Raw genomic sequence first — 17536 nt, 5'->3', positions numbered from 1 at the left:
GAATGGGATAGAGGTAGAGAGAGTTTGTGAAAGAGTGAGAGAGAGTACGAAGTTGTGGGAAAGAGGGGTAGGTTAAAAGGGGCAGAGAATGAAAAGAGATATTACTATCCATCTTGATTCTCCCTTTATCACTCTCAAACTATCAATCTATTTTTTTTATTCTGATTTCTTGTTCACTCTCTCTCTCTATCCATTCTCTCTCTCTTAATATCTCTCACTCTATCCCTCTAACTATCTTCCCTGTCTTCACTCTACCCTTCACTCTACCTCTCAATCTCTCTCTTTCTCTCTCACTTTCTCTCTCTCCTTATATTTTTTCTCTCTTGCTTCCTCTCTCTCTTTTTCACTATTCTCTCTCGATCATTCATTTTCTTATCTTATCTCTTATCTGTCATTCTCTCTATAAACTATTTATATGTTTCTCTCTCCTAATCTGCCTCCTCCCTTCCTCCCTCTCTCTGATTCCCTTGCTTCTCTCACCCTTAATATCATTATTTCTTTTTATCTCAAAATAGAAGAGTGGAGAGAGTGAAATGCTGATTTTTTGAGAGATAGTACGTCGAAGAGTGAAACAGAGGAGTTATAGAGAAGTAAAGAGAATGAGAAATTACATGAAATTGAGTATTAGAATTAGAGCTTTCAATGTTTCTCTCTCATAAAACCTCTCTCTCATTGTCTCTCTCACTCTCTTTCCCACTCCCTTCCTTTGAAGGGTACGAGGGAGCGAGGGAGGGAGGGAGGAGGGAGGGAGATTGAGACACAGAGAGAGAGAGAGAGAGAAAAAGGGCTATAGAGAAAGCAAAAAAAGAGTAAGAGATTGGAAAAGAGAGATTATCGGAGAGATTTAATGTTGTAGAGTGTTGAAAGGGGAGGGACGTTAAGAGGGAGACAGAAAAGAGAGACAAAGTGAGAGGGAGAGTGAGAGGGTGGGAAATGGAATGGGGTGGGCAAAAAACAAGGAGAGAGAGAAGAGAGAATGGAAGGAGCGTGAGAGAGAAAGTAAGAGAGGGATGGTGTGTATTAGAGAGTGAGTGTAAGGTAGAGAGCAAGTGTTAGAGAGTTAGAGTGGAGGGAGTTAAAGTAAGAGTGGAGAGAGAGAGAGCAACTGAGAGACTTAGAGATAAATGGGAAGAGGGAGAGAAGTGTGTGCATGAGAGAGAGAGAGAAATTGAGCTCTCCTCCTCCAATACATTAATTTCTCACTCCTATTCTCTGTCACTCCCCCTTTTCTCTCGCACTCTCATTCTCACTCATTATCTTTCTCCCACACACTCTCTCAAATTGTCTGTATCTCACTAAAAGAAAGAGCAAGGTAAAGAGAGGGACAGGGATGATGGACGTACAATGGAGAGAGAAGGGGGAGGGAGAGAAGATAGAGGAAGAAGAGGGTGAGATCTCTCTTGTGTTATGTATTTTTCCTCTCTCCCGACTCTCCCTCTCTTCCTCACTCTCTCTTCCTCCCTCTCTCTCCACCCTCTATCTCTCTCCCACTAAAACTCTCCCTCCCAAATAGATATAAAGATAAAGAAATGAAAGAAGAAGAATCATTCTCCCACTCTAAAACTCTTGTTGTCTCCCTCCTCCCTCCCTGGCTCTCTCTTTACATTTTTAGTGAGAGAGTGAAAAAATAAAGAGGGAGAAAGGAAGAGCATTACAGAGAAACTACTCTCTTACACTTTCTTTCTCTCATGTTTTCTCTTTCTATAATATGAAAAGAGAGAGAAGAGGGAAGAGAAGAGCAAAAGAATGAGAAATAGAAAGAGAGATCATGAGAGTGGGAGAGAAAGAGAGAGCGAAAAAACAAAGAGGGAGAGAGGAAGAACATTACAGAGAAACTACTCTCTTACGCTTTCTTTCTCTCATGTTTTCTCTTTCTATAATATGAAAAGAGAGAAAGAGGGAAGAGATGTGCAAAAGAATGAGAAATAGAAAGAGAGATCATGAGAGTGAGAGAGAAAGAGAGAGCGGGATATGGAAGAGAGAGAAAATGTGAGAGAGAAGGGTAAGTAACTGGGAGGTGGCATTTGGGAAAGAAAGCGAGATAGAGGGATTGAGAGAATTGAGATAAAGAGAGGAGATGGGAGGGACAGAGAAAAGAGTCAATATGAAAGGAAGGTTGGAAGATGTAGAATGTGACCAAGAAATAGATGTGTTAAGATAGAGAGAGTGAAGAGAGGTGGGCAAGCAAGAGAAACAGAGAGAAAAATGGATAAAGGTAGAGAATAGAGAGAAGAGTAAGAGAGAGAGAAGAGTGAATGAGAATAGTTAGTGGGAGAGAGGTTGAGAAAGAGGTAAGAGAGAGAAAGTGAGATAAGGAGAGAGAGTAAGAGAGGGAGGGACAGATAAAGAGGTGAGAGAGTTATAAAGAGATAGAATGAGAAAGATAGAGGGAGAGTGAGCAAGGAAGAGAGAGGAAGAGGCCCTATCCCTTAAACTCTCTTAGCTCTAAAGAGAATGAGAGAGAGAGAGAGATGGGGGGAGTGAGAGGCAAAAGAGGGAGAGAGAAAAGCGAGAAAGAGAATGGAAGAAGAGAAAGCGAGTGAAAGGGAGGGGAGAGAGGGTGGAAGGAAAAGAGTGAATGAGAGAGAGCGTAAGCGAGAGAAACTAAGAGAGAGACAGAAAGAAAAAAAGTAAGAGGAAGAGCAATAGCGAGGGAAGGGAGAGAGTCAGAAAGAAATAGAGAGAATGACAGATAGTGAGAAAGTGGGAAGGAGACTGAGAAAGAAAGGCGATGGTTATGAGAGAAGAAAAAGCTAGATATAAATAGAACAAGAGAGGCAAAAAAGAGAGAGGGAGGTAGGGAGAGAGTGAAAGGGAGTGAGAGAAAGAAAGGGAGAGAAAGGGAGAGAAAGTGAGAGAGATAAAGAGATAGGGCATGAAAACCAAGAAAGAGAGAGCAAGGAAAGGGAGAGGGAGGGATTGAGGGAGAGTGAAAGAGAGTGTGAGTGAGTAAGAGATAAAGAAAAGAGAGGGGGAGGGAGCATTAGACAGAGTGAAGTGATAGAGAGAATGATTAAAGAATCTCTCTAATGGGAGGGATGAGAGATATATGAGAGAGAAGTTAGGAAGAAAGTGGAGAAAGCAGGATAGAGAGTGAGGGAAGAGAGAGAGAGGAAGATAGTGTGAGAGAGGAGAGACAGAAAGAGATAGGGATAAGGAGAGAGAAAGAGAGAGGGAGTTAGATGAGAGAATAGAATGGAGAGAGCTATTTCAGACTTTCTCACTCTTTCTTTTACCTTAGTCTTTCTCTTTCTCTATCTCTTTTGATATATTTCTCATTATCTCACTCTTGCTTTCATCACTCTCCACCTCTCTCTTGCCCTCTCGCTATTCTCTATCCCTCTCTTCTCTTTATCTCACCTTTCTATCTCTCTCTCTATCTCTCCCCTAGTCTCTCTTCTCTCCCTCTATTCATCTCCCTCTCTCAATTGCTCTTTCTTTCGTGCCATCAAACTCTCTCTCACTCTCTCTTTCTTCCACCACTCCTACCTCTCCCTCTTTCTCTCTTCTCTCTATAATTTTCTATTCTAATATCTCTCTCCATCTCTTTCTAGCAAGAACTAGGGTGGTAGAGAGAGATAGGATATCAGAGAGGAGGGAGAGAGAAAGAATGTGAGAGTGAGAGGAGGGAGAGTTACAAAGCATGAGAATAAGAAAAAGAGATAGATAGAGAGCTAGTGAGAGATCTCTTTCTACCACCTTCCATCTCTCCATCATGTACAGACCATCTTTCTCACTCTCACTCTTTCTTAGCTTTCTATCTTTTCTCTTCACGCTTTTTTGCTCCCTCTCTCCCTCCCCATTTATCTTTCACTCTCCGTCTCCCTTTCTCATGCTCTCCTTCTCACTCCTCTCTCTCCCTCTCCTCCCTCTCCTCCCTAGCATTTCTATCTCTATTTTATCCTTCTCTCTCATTTTATTTCTCTCTCATTCTCTATCATTATCCCTCTATTCTCACCCTGACATTCTTGTTGTATCCCTCCCTCCCACTTACTTTCCACCTCTACTTACCTCCTCTTTCTTTGTCATATCTCTACCTTCCCACTCTTTCTCCTTCACTATCTCTCTATATATCTCCCTTTATCCCACTTCCCCTTACTCTCTTTCTCTCTCTTGCTCTATCTCACACTCTCTCACTCTTGATATCTCTCTCACCTGCTTTCTCCCTATCTACTCTCTCCCTCTCCTCTCTCTCCACCTAGTTGAGAGAGAGCCTGCATCCTTTTTTGTCCCTCCTCTTCCTCACTCTTGTTATAATGAATAGAGTCTAATATGCAATATTTATTGAAATATATATTCGGGCACACACTCTCTCTCAATGAGATAGATAACGATGAGAGAGATAGAAATATAAGTCAAAAGGGAGAAAAATACATAGAAAGAGAGAGGTGAGTGAGAAAGAGAGAGAGAGGGGAATAGGGGGAGGGAGAGAGTAAGCAATGGAGTGAAAGATAGCTTGAAGGAATGAAAGAAGGAGCAATGGAGCAATAGAGAGATGGGGGAGAGAACAAGTGGGAGAGAGAAATAGAGGGAGGTAAGCAAGTAAGGGGGAGAGATTGAGAGGGAGATAGAAGAGTGATAGAGAGAAGCGAAAGAAAAAAATTGAGAGAATATAAGAGACTTAGGAGGGATAGTGAGGGGAAAATAATAATAAAGAGAGGGAGAGGGATAGAGTGAGAGGTAAGGAGTGGGAGAGAGATTGATAGATAGATAATGAGAGAGAGGGAGAGCGTGAGAAAGAAAAAATGCCATTGATGATAGAGAGAGGGAGGGAGAGATAGAGCAACATCGTACTCTTTGACACACACTCTCCCTCTTTTACTTTGTCTGTCTTTCTCTCTTTCTCTTAATATGTTTCTAATTATCCCACTCTCCCTTTCATCCCTCTCTACCTCTGTATTACCCGCTCTATTCTCTACCTCTCTCTTCTCTCTCTATCTCAGTCTTCTATCACCCTCCCTCTTTCTCTCACTATATCTTCTTTCCTTCTATTTATCTCCCTCTATCAATCGCTCTTACTCTCATACCATCAATCTCTCTCACTTTCTCTTCTACCACTCTCAATCTCTTCCTCTCTTTCTCTCACTTCCCTATCATTATTTATTCTGATCTCTCTCTATCTGTCTCTAGCAACATAGAGTAGGATATGAAAGAGAAGCGTAATTGTGTATGTGTAAGAGTGGAGAAGAGGGAGATTTATAGAGAACGAGAGTAAGAGAAAGAGATATAGATATGGAGCTAGTAAGAGATCTCTCTCTCTCTCACTACCACCCTCCATCTCTCCATCCCTCGCTTTCTTTCACTCTCTCTCTTTTTAATTTCATTTGTGAGAGAGCGAGAGAAGCGAGAGTGAGGGAAATAAACTCTTTTTTATCTCTATCTCTTTATTTCCCTCTCTCCTCTATCACTCTCTCTCTATCTCCCTCCCTCTTCTCTCATTTTCTCTCTCGTTCTCTCCCACTTCTTCCTTCTCACTCATGCTTCTCTTTGCTTGAAATCTCTAGCTCTTATCTCTCACTCTCAGTCTCTCTCTACTTCATACCTCCCTCTCTCCATTTTTTTATATTTATCCCTGTCTCATACTCTCTCCTTATCTTTCTTTACATCTCTTTACGTCTATCAATCCCCCTCTCTATTTCTTTCTCCCTTCCACTCTATCTTCCCTCACTCTTTATCTCTATCTCCATCCTTATCTTCTTTATTTCTTTCTCTTACTCTAAATCTTTCACTTTCTCTCTCTATCCACTCCATTCCTTTCTACCTCTCACTTGCACTATTTATGTTATGTTTTCTCTTTCTTTTTCAATAGCTTGAGCTAAAGAGAGAGAGAGAGAGATTGATATAAAAAAATAAAAATTGACAGAGAGAAGGTAGGGTTGGAGAGGGAATGAGAAAGAAAGAGAGCTGGAAGAAGAGAGTGCGTGAGAAAGATGGAAAGCTAGATAGAGCAAGAGTGGGGGGGAGGGGGGAAGGAGAGAATGAATGCCTCCCTCCCTATCTCCCTCTTTCTCTTCACACACATTCTCTCTCTTTTTCTCTCATTGTCTCTCTGTTAATCTCTCTCTCAATAATTTTAGCACTTTTTGACTCTAACTCTCTTCCTATCCCTCCCTTCATTGGTGTCCACATCTCTAAACTATTTTTCTCTCTCTCTCTCTCTATCTCACTCTCTTTTTTTTTGCTCCTTCCCTCACTCTCTCCCTCCCACACTCTCTTTGTCTCACTTACTCACCTATTTCTCGATCTCACTTCCTCTTTCTATTCTCTCTATATCTCTCTCTCTTTCTTACACTCACTCTCTCTTCCTCTCACTCTAGCTCTTCTTTCTTTCTTCTTCTCTCTTCCCCTCTCAGCCTCTCTCATACCATCAACCTGGCCCTCCTCTATACTTCTCCCTCTATGCTACCCACCCCTCGCACTTTCCCTAATAAGAGAGAGACAGAGAGAGTAATTGAGTGAAGGATTGGAGCGATAGTGGGAGAGGGTAAGAGAAAGCAATAGAGAGAGTGAGAGAGAAGAGAGAGATATGAGAGAGAGAGAGAGCAGGGGAAATGGAGAGTGATGGAAGGGCAAATAAGTGAGAGAGTGAAAGCGTGGTATGAAGACGGAAAGAAGAAAATAAATATAATGTGAGGGAAAAGAGATAAAGCGAGTGAGAGATGATGAGGAAAGAAAAAAGTGAGGGTAGGGTGAGAGATGGAGGGAGGGAGGGAGGGAGGGAGGTAACAAGAGGGAAATGGGGGAGAGAGAAGAAAGGAGTGAGAGAGTGAGTGAGAAAGTGGGAGAAAGCAAGATTTTCTCTTCACCTCCATATTTGTCCCTCTATATATCTCTCAATTTCTTGAAGTTACAAGAGAGGTGCCAATTCTCTTATGCTCTGTCATTTTTTCTCTATTTCCATTGTTCCTTTTAAATACAAGTCAGAAAGAAAGATATAGAAAGAGAGATAGAGCAAGAAAGAGAAAATGAGAGAGAATTGAACAAATGGGAAAGAAAGATGAAGAGAGGTAGAAAAATAAAATGCAAAGAGTGAGATGAATGGTGATAAGAGAGTTAGTTTGAGTCGGAGAGGAGATGGAAATGGAGAGAGGAGACATAAGGACCAAAAGAGGGTGCGATGGGGAGAGAGAGCTAGGTTGAGGTGGAAAGAGGAGAATAGAAGTGTAGAGGAGTGAAAGGGTGAGAGTGTGTGTATGTTGGACTCCCTCTCTCTCCTTGTCTCACATGAAGAGAGAGAAGAGATTGAGAGAGATAGAGTGATTGAACGAGAAAGAGAGAGGGTGTGTGTGAGAGAGAAGGAGCGAGAGCTAGAGAGAATGAGTAAAATGGAGGGATTGAGAGAAAGAAAAGGAGAGAGAAGAAATAAGGAGAGAGAGAGAGGAAGAACAATAGTGATGAAGAAAGAGAGGAGATGAGAGGGCGTGAAAGAGTTAGATTAAGAGAAAGTTTGGAGAGAGATGGAGGGATAAGGAGTGAAAGTAAGAAATGAGAGAGTGAGAGATTTGATGAGATGAAGAAGCGTGAAGAGAGGGATAGGGGGAGGGGGATAGAGAGACAAGAAGAAAAAGAGAAGAGGGAGATAGAAAGGAAGAAATAAATATCTCATTTCGAAAGAAAAAAAAAACCTATTAAATTAATCGAACAAACCGATACAAAAGGAATTCAGGTGCAAATTGCAGGACGTATCGACGGAAAAGAGATTGCATGTGTCTAATGTATCAAAGAAGGCAGGGTTCCCCTACAAACAATTCATGCCAAAATTGATCACTGTTCCCATACAGTTAGAACTATTTATGGAAACTTAGGTATCAAAATTTGGGAGGGAGGGAAAATGATTTCTATCAAAAGCAATAGGAGGAGAGATAAATGAATATATAGAGAGATTTAGCTAGAGAAAGTGTAAGATACAGAAAGAGTGAGAGAAGGAGAGATAGAGAGAGGAGGGAGAGAATGGGAGTGAGAGAGTGAGAGGGATAGAGTTACAATGAGTGAGTGAAAGCAAAATAAGAGGAAGAGTGTGAGTAATGAGTAGGAGAGAGTTAGCAAGTAAGACAAAGAAAAGAAAGAGAGAGAGCAAGAGATGACAAGCAAGAAAAGAGAGATAAATGTAGAGAGGGAGGTAAGGAGATAGAGAGAAAGAGAGATAAAGAGGCAGAGATAGCATGAGTGATTGCAAATGATATCATGGATGGAAATGATATCATGGATGGAAATGACACAACTTCAAGAGAAGATTTAATTCAAGCTCCATGTGGGCTAATTACTCGATGTTTAGCAAAGAGGGTAGAAGAAGCTATTAATGGAGTAGTCCAAGAGGCATGGACTCAAACCAATTCATGGCGATCTAAGGAGAATGAGCCACAAAGATTTTTCAACTTATTCCAAGCCCAAGGATAAAAGAGTCATATTATTATGGCTTGATATTTTGTATTTTTTATTGTGGTTTAATAATGGCTTGCATAACAACTTGATGTAGTTTTTCTTTCATTTAATTAGAAGATATTTTATCTTCTCTTTTGTTTGTTTGTAAGCTTTAGTTTATATATAAGCCTTACTTCAAATGAGAAAGTGACTTTTTTCTTGGTAAAAGAACTTGCATTTGGGTTGTCTCCCATGGTTTCCTTAGGATTCCAACAAAACTCTAGGCAATCGCCTAAAGAGTTCTTTCTCGACTTATCAAGCGGATTTCCACCCCATTTGTGGCATCTTCCATTATACCAAGGTTCTTTTTTCACATTAAGCATAGGGTTGCAATCTTATACCAATGTTCTTGTTTGCGTTGAGCATTGAGGCAAAGATTTACCTCCATCCATCCAATTTACCGCTAGGTTCTACCTATAATTTAGTTTGTTCTAGCCTTAGGGTGGTTTTATTGTTTGGTTTCTTGCATCTCATAAGAATTTCCTTCAATTCTTTTTGGTTTTGGCATAACACATCCGGTTCTCTTAAAGAACATCAATCCCCATGCTCCTGTCTTGCATATATGCACATGAGTTTGGTATCAGAGATTCATAGTTCTTGAACACAATTTTCTTGTTGGGTTTTTGTGTTCTTGTTGGATGTTTCTTTTTTTTTTCTTGGGTAATTTATGAGATTAGTTATTTTCTTGTTTCTTATGTCTAAATTTTCATCCATGTCCAATTTTTACTAAATAATCCAATTTGTTATTTCATTTCGTAATTAATTGTTCAATTAGCTACTCTCATAATTATTCATATTCGTGTTCTTGTAAATATTCACATTGTTATTGCTCATGTGATTGTCCTCGTTATTATTCTTATCAGTTGTTCTATTTATTATTCAAATTGTCCAAATCAGTGTTCATGTTATTGTTCAAATTATCTTGTTCTTGATTTTGTTTATGATAAATGTTGTTCTTGATGTGAACTTTTTATTTTCATTTCTTGTTATTTTCTTTTCTTGAATTACAAATCATTTTGATGTGATCTTGTTATTTTTATTTCTTTGTTAATATTTTTATTGTTCTTGATATGATTGTCCAAATCAGTTTAGTGGTGCTTTTATTTTGATTCAAGATATCGAAAATTGTATTTCAATATCATCATCCCAACGTTTAGCTTAGCATTTCGATTTTTTTCTTATTTGTGGTAATTTAGAATTTGATTTGAGTTGTTAATTTCGAATTCTTGATTACCTACCTTCATTGTAAGTCCTCGATCATGTCCCAAATGAATTTTTAAGAAGAGGAAAGGCAACCCGCCTTTCCTAATCTCCAATTTCAACCATTGGTAGGGGAGATGAGAAGAATGATGAGGGCTAAGTTAGAGCAAATTCATGAAAGATTGCAATGGGTAGAGGGAGGAAATCCAACAAAGACCCCCACAAAATGCTTCCAATAGGCAAAGGGAGAAAGTTCCACCGAGAGGAGTGAGAGAGGAGGATGAAGAATAATATGAGGCTGGATTTGATGAAGTGAACGATAAGGATTTATTTGTTGAGAGGAGGCGTTATGGTGGACAAGCTTGAGACATTAGGAATAGAGATGATAATAGCTTGGCAAGTATTAAGATGCGCATTCCTTCTTTTCAAGGAAAAAAAACAATCTTAAAGCCTATATTGAATGAGAGAAGAAGATGAATTAGTGTTTGACAGCCACAACTATTCTGAAAAAAAGAAGGTGAAATTGGCCGCAATTGAATTTACTAATTATGTTAATCAATTAATGTTGAGATTAATGTTGAGTAGGAGGAGAAATTGAGAATGTCCCATAGAAACATGGGAAGAAATGAAGGTTGTTGTGAGGACGCGATTTGTGCCAAACCATTATTATCGAGAGTTGTATCAGAAGTTACAAAGGCTTAGGCAAGGTAATCGAAGTTTGGAAGATTACTATCAAGAGATGGAGATGGGTATGATTTGGGCTAATGTAGAAGAGGACTTAGAAGCTACTATGGCTAGATTATTAAATGTTTTAAAGCCAGAATTTCAAGATAGAGTGGAGATGCAACATTATGTGGAGTTGGAAGACATGTTACATGTGACCATCAAGGTAGAGCAACAACTCAAGAGGAGAGGTGGGCCACGTTTGTCAACTAGTGTGAGTTCTTCATGGAAGCCGAATTTTCAAAAAAAAAAGAGGACGAACCAATTACAAAATCCATACCCGAGCCAAGACAAGAAACAATCAACCAAGGAACTCAAGGGAAAATTCCAGTACTAAAAATCAAGACATTAAATGTTTTAAATGTCAAGGCAAGGGTCATATAGCCTACCATTGTCCTAAAAAAAAATCATGGTGATAAGGGACAATAGAGAGATTTAAACTAATGAAGAATTAGAAATTGACTCTATACCACCAATAGATGACATTGAATGTGAAGAATATGCGATCACATAAGAACTATTAGTCACACGATGGGCTTTACGTGTGTAGACCAAGGTTGATGAGGGAATTCAAAGAAAAAATATTTTTTAAACTAGGTACCATGTACAAAACAAGGTATGTAGTATGATCATTATGGAGGAAGCTGTACTAATGCTGCTATAACTATTTTGGTGGAAAAACTAGGACTACCAACCATCAAGCATTCTCGGCCTTAAAAGTTGCAATGGTTTAATGATAATGGTGATGTAAAGGTGAACAAGCAAGTTTTGGTCTCATTCCACATTAGAAAATATGAAGATGAAGACTTGTGTGATGTAGTAGGAATGCAAGCAGGCCATTTGTTACTAGGCTGACCATGACAAATTGACACGAGTTAAACAAGATTGTTTCACTAAGAAATACTCATTTGAAGTCAATAATAGAATTATCACTCTTGTGCCAATGACACCAAAGGAGGTCTACGAGGATCAAGTGAGATTGCGAAATGATTATTGTCAAATGAAAAGCAGTGATCAATATAAAGAGGCTGACCCAAATGAGAAAAAGGAAGAAATGGAACAAGCAGCCATTAAGAGAGAAGAAGGAAATTTTTATGCAAAGGCTGCAAAGGCAAGTGAGATTAAGAGAGCATTATTTTTAAACCAACCAATGATTGTACTTCTTTACATATAGGCATTCTTAAACACTAATGAATGTGACAATACTTTTCCTAGTTCTATTATTTCTCTTTTGCAAGAGTTTCAGGATGTCTTTCGTGAAGACATTCCACATGTTTTACCACCCATTCATGGGAGTGAGCATCAAATTGATTTTATACCAGGAGCCACCATTTCAAACTGTCCAACCTACAGAAGAAATTCTGAGGAGACAAAACAGTTACAAAGGCAGGTTGGGGAACTAATAGAGAAGGGGTATGTGAGAAGAACATGAATCCATGTGTTGTTCTTGTAATTCTAGTTCCTAAGAAGGATGGGTCTTGGAGATTGTGCTTGGATTTTCAAGCTATCAAAAATATTATGGTAAATTATAGACATCATATTCCTTGCTTAGATGAAATGCTTGATGAGTTACATGGATCTTGTGTGTTTTCTAAGATAGATTTAAAAAAGACGATGAGTGGAAAACTGCTTTTAAGATAAAATATGATTTGTATGAATGGTTAGTTATGTCTTTTGGTTTGACTACTTTTGGTTAGTTATGTCTTTTGGTTTGACTAATGCACCTAGTACTTTCATGAGACTAATGAACCATGTTTTCTGAGCTTTTATTGGAAAATTTGTTGTGGTCTATTTCGATGATATTTTGATATATAGAAAAAACTTGAAGGATCACGTTGAACATTTAAAACATATTTTAGATGTTTTGAGAAAAGAAAAGTTATTTGGTAACTTGGAAAACTAAACCTTTTGCACCAATAAACTTTGCTTTCTAGGATTTGTTGTGAGTGTGCAGGATATATAGGCTGCTGAAGAAAAGGCGTGCTATACATGACTGGCCTAGTCCCACTAGTATAGGCAATGTTCATAGTTTTTATGGACTTGCTAGTTTCTACCGATAGTTTGTGAAAGAATTTAGTAGCGTAGCTGCACTGTACCACTCACTAAATTAATTAAGAAGAATGATGGATTCAAGTGCGGAGAAGCGCACTAAAAGGCATTTCAATTAATCAAGGAAAAACTTACCCACGCCCTTGTTTTGACTTTACCTGATTTTTCTAAAACATTTGAAATTGAATGTGATGGTTAATGAATTAGCATATGTACTGTTCTTATGCAGGAGCAAAGACCAATTGCTTATTTCAGTGAAAAGTTGAGTGGGGCCACCTTAAACTATCCAACTTATGACAAGGAGATTTACGTATTGCTTAAAGCCTTATAAACTTGGCAGCACTACCTTTTTCATAAGGAGTTCGTGATTCACACTGATCATGAGTCCTTAAAGCACTTGAATGTTCAACACAAAAAAAAGGCATGCTCATTGGGTGGAGTTCTTTGAGACATTTCCTTATGTCATTTGATGCAAACAAGGTAAGGAAAATGTGGTTGCTGACGCTCTTTCTCGAAGGTATGCATTATTATCTATTCTTGATGTTACTTGGTTTTGAACATATTAAAGATTTATACCTTGAGGATGTTGATTTTCGTGATGAATATCAAGCTTTTGATAAAACTGCTAGCGTTGAATTTTTTAAATAACATAAGTTTCTATTTCGAGAAAATAAGTTATGTGTGCCTAAAAGTTGATTGCGAAAATTGCTTGTACAGGAATCTCATGGTGGGGGATTAATGGGACATTTTGGAGCAAAGACTTTAGTTGTTCTGTAGGAACACTTTTATTGGCCACTGGCCACACATAAGGCGGGATGTTGAGAGGATTTGTGGTAGGTGTGTCACAAGTCACACATGTCAACAAACTAAATCTTGAGTGCAACCCCACAGTTTGTATACTCATTTACCAATTCCTAATGCACCTTGAATTGATATTTCTATGAACTTTGTGCTAGTTTTGCCTAGGACAAAACGTGGTAGAGATTCAACTTTTGTGGTGGTGGATCGATTTTCCAAAATGGCACATTTTATTCCATGTCACAAAACTGACGATGCTTCTAATATTGCAGATTTGTTCTTTAGGGAGATTATAAGATTGCATGGTATGCCTAGAACAATTGTTTCTGGTAGAGATCCTAAGTTCTTGAGTTACTTTTGGAAGACATTGTGGTATAAGTTAGGAACCAAATTGTTGTTTTTTATTACTTGTCACCCTCAAACTGGTGGTCAAATTGAAGTAGTAAATAGGACTTTCTCTAAAATGCTAAGGGCAATCATAACAAAAATTATCAAAGCATGGGAAGATTGTTTACCACATGTTGAGTTTGCTTATAATAGGGTAGTTCATTCTACTACTAAATTTTCACCTTTTGAAATTGTTTATGATTTTAATCCTTTAACGCCATTTATTTTAATTCTATTACCTGTTTCTGAGCATGTTAACTTGGATGGTAAGAAAAAGGCTGAGTTTGTAGAGCAGATACATGAGAAGCCACTACTAAATATTGAACAAAGAACAAAGTAATATGAAAAACATGCCAACAGGGATGACATAAAATGATCTTTGAACCTAGAGATTGGGTCTGGTTACACATAAGACAGGAAAGATTTCCAGAACAAAGACATTCCAAACTACTTCCAAGAGGAGATGGTCCTTTCCAAGTGATTGAGCGTATCAATGACAATGCCTACAAAATGGATCTACTAGGTAAGTATAATGTGAGTGCCACTTTCAATATTACTTATTTAAGTCCTTTTGATGCAGGCACTGATTTGAGGACAAATCCTTTTCAAGAGGAGGGGAATGATGCAAATTATATCATGGATGACAATGAAAAGACTTCAAGAGAAGATTTAATTCAAGTTCCATGTGGGCCAATTACTAGATGTCGGGCAAAGAGGGTGAAAGAAGCTCTTAATGGATTAGTCCAGGAGTCTTGGACTCATGCCAATTCATGGGGATCTAAGGAGAAAGAGCCACAAAGATTTGTCAACTTATTCCAAACCCAAGGATAAAAGATTCATATTATTATGGTTGGATATTTCATATTTTTTATTGCGGTTTAATAATGGCTTGCATGCCAACTTGATGTAGTTTTTCTTTCATTTGTTTTAGAAGATAGTTTATCTTTTTTTTTGATTTCTTGTAAGGATTAGCCTGTATATAGGCCTTACTTCAAATGAGAAAGGGACTTTTTTTTTGGTAAAAGAACTTGCATTTGGGTTATCTCCCCCGATTTTCTTAAGAGTCCAACAAAACTCGAGGCCATCGCCTAAGGAGTTTTTTCTTGACTTATCAAGCAAATTTCCACCCTATTTGTGGGTCTTCCATTGTACCAAGGTTCTTTCCTCCCCTCAAGCATAGGGTTACAATCTTATACCAACTTTCTTGTTTGCATTGAGCATTGGGTCAAGGTTTACTTCCATTCATCCCTTTCACCACCAGGTTCTACCAATAATTCATTTTGTTCCGGCCTTGGGATGGTTTTATAGTTTGGTTTTTTGCATCTTATAAGAATTTCTATCAATTCCGTTTTGTTTTGGCATAGCACATTTGGTTTTCTAAAAGAACATCAATGCCCATAATCCTGTCTTGCATAAATGCACATCAATGAGAGTTAAGTGAGATAAAGATACAAAAAGTGAGGGAGGGAGAGACTAATAGGGACATGAAGAAAAAAGAGAGATATAAAGAGAGAGAAAGGAGTGTAGAGAGTGGAGAGTGAGAAAAAGAGATAGGTAGAGAGACATATGTTAATAGTTTGAGAGAAAAAGCGAGAGATAGAGGGAGAGAAAGTTAATAGTTCTCTCAATCTCCCCTTAATCCCACTCCCTTTCTCTCTATCTCTCGAACTATCTATCTTTCTCCCACTCTTCTTTTATTTCCTCTCTTACTCTATCTCTTCATCTCTTTCTTCCTCCCTTCCAAAGGGATGGGGAGGGAGTGAGAAAGAGAGATAGCAAGCAAGAAAAATTGAAATGAGAAAAAAGGGGAAAGAGAGACAGAGTGTTTCCGTCACTCACTCTCTCTATCTCTCTCCCATCTCTCATAATCTTTAGCTCCATGTCAGCCTCTCACCCTTACTCTCTTTTGCTCTCTATCTTTTCTCTCATGCTCCCATCCTCTCCCTCTTTCTATATATCTCTCTCTGTCTTTATCACTCTTCTCTTATTTTCTCCCTCACTCTCTCTAGTGCTCTCCCTCTCCCATCTCTCTCACCCCTCTCATTTTCTCTCTTTCTCCCTCCCTCCATGTCCCTTTTTAACCCTCTCTAGCTCTCTATATCCTCTCCCTCCTATGCTTTATTTTTCTCTCTCACTCTCTCTCGCTCTATCTCTCTATCTCTCTATCTATTTAATTGTGAGAAAAGTGGGAGAAAGAATGATGATGGAGAGTGTGGGAGAAAAGAGATGAGGGAATGGAGGGTTAGAGAAAGAGTATGTGAGAGTGGGGGAGAAAGAGAGAGCATGAGAGAGAGAAACAAACGGAGAGAGGGGTATTAAAGGAGAAGGTAGTGTCATAGAGAGAGAAAAAAAGCTAAAGAGAGAGGAGAGAAAGTGTGTGAGAGAGTTAGAGTAGGAGAGAGTGTGTGAGAGAGCGGGAGTAAGGGTAGGAGGTAGAGTCAGAGGAGAATGAGAGGGGGAGAGAGCAAGAGTAAGTGAGAGAGGTAGTTTGAAATGTGAGTGGAAGTCTCTCTTTCTCTTTTGACATCCACCTTTCTATTTGTATATCCCTTAGAGCTTCCTAACATCATTTCCACTCTCTCAGCCTCACCCTTTATGTATCTCTATCTCCCTTTCTCTATTGTTCTCTCCCGACACTCTCTAACTCTTCCAATTTCTCTCCCTCTAAAGAGAGAGGGGAAAGGGGTTGGAGGGTGAGAGAAGCTTGATGAACAGTGTGAGAGAGCGTTAAAGAGAAACAGAGAAAGCTAGAGATATAGAGAGCTCTTGCTCTCTATATAGAGAGCTCTATCTCTTTCTCCCCTCTCCCTCCATACCTCCCTTATACCACTCCTTAACCATTATCTCTATAGCCCTCTCTCCTTTCCTTTTTCAGCTCCTCCTCACTTTCTCCTCACTCTGTATCCCCTATCTCTCTCTCTCCCCCACCTCTTCTATTTCTTGAAGAGAGAGGGGGAGAGCATAAGAAAGTGAGGAAGATGGAGATAGCTATTGAGAGGAAAAAGAGAGATGAAGAGATGGAAGAAGAAGAGCAAGAAAAAAATATGAGAGAAGAAAAAATGAGAGATGGAAATAGATGGAGAGAGAGAACATGAGAGGCAAAGAGATCTTTCTATTCTCTTTTTTCTCACTACCACCTTCCTTCCCTCACATACTTCCTCTTTTTCCCCCTCTTTGCACTCTACTTCTTTTTAATCTATCTCTCATCCTCCATCCCTCTAGCTCTCCATCTTCCTAACTCAAATTCTCATCTCCAAATCTCTCTCTCCCTCTCTCTCACTCTCTCACTCCCTCACTCTCACTCTCCTCCTCTGATTATCTCTGTCGCTCCCCCACTCTCTCTTTCTTTCACTTTCTCCCCCCTCCCTCTCACTCTTGCAAGGGAGAGTCAGAGAAAGAGGAGATAAAAAGAGAAGAATAAAAGATAAAGAGAGAAAGAATGAGAAAAATATATAGAGAGAGAGTGTGAGAAAGAGAGAAGAAAGAGAGACAAAGAAAGGTAGAGAGAGGGATGGGGAGGGATGGAGAATGAGATAGGGAGATAGAGAGATATAGAAATAGATGAAAAAAGTGAGAGAATAGAAGAGATGGAAAAAGAGAGAGGGGAAGATGGGAGTGATAGTGATAATGATAGAGAGAGCTAGAGAGAACGAGTAAGTGAGTGAGTAGAGATATGCAAAGAGAGGGATGGAGGGAGCGAGGGAGGGAGAAAGTGAAAGCAAGAGTGTGGGAGAGCTAGAAAGTGGAGAAAGAGATGGAGGGTAAGAGATATTGAGAGTGAGAGGGCGAAAGAGAGAGAGAGAGAGGGAGAGTTAGAGAAGAGGCTAAGGGAGAGATTATGAGGGAGAATGTGAGAGTGAAGAGTGAGGGACAGAGAGGGATAAGACGATTAAAGAGGGAGGGAGAGAGAAGAAGATAGGGAGAAAGAGAGCAATGGTAGTTAAGTAGATAGGGAAAG

General features: G+C 39.2%; 1 protein-coding gene across 1 annotated transcript; it reads left to right on the top strand.

Moving 5' to 3' along the window:
• Nucleotides 1-8592: 8592 nt before the first annotated feature.
• On the top strand, nucleotides 8593-14577 carry LOC110038449. Its single transcript, XM_020743296.1, has 2 exons — nucleotides 8593-8722; nucleotides 14159-14577. The coding sequence occupies exons 1-2, from the start codon at nucleotides 8614-8616 to the stop codon at nucleotides 14407-14409; spliced, it is 360 nt and encodes a 119-aa protein (XP_020598955.1). The 5' UTR covers nucleotides 8593-8613; the 3' UTR covers nucleotides 14410-14577.
• The last annotated feature ends 2959 nt before the right edge of the window (nucleotides 14578-17536 follow it).

The sequence above is a fragment of the Phalaenopsis equestris genome, unplaced genomic scaffold (genome assembly GCF_001263595.1).
Source record: "Phalaenopsis equestris unplaced genomic scaffold, ASM126359v1 Scaffold232875, whole genome shotgun sequence".
NCBI classification, from domain to species: domain Eukaryota; kingdom Viridiplantae; phylum Streptophyta; class Magnoliopsida; order Asparagales; family Orchidaceae; genus Phalaenopsis; species Phalaenopsis equestris.
The sequence above is the reverse complement of the archived record's forward strand: the minus strand, read 5'-3'. Positions and strand labels throughout refer to the sequence as shown.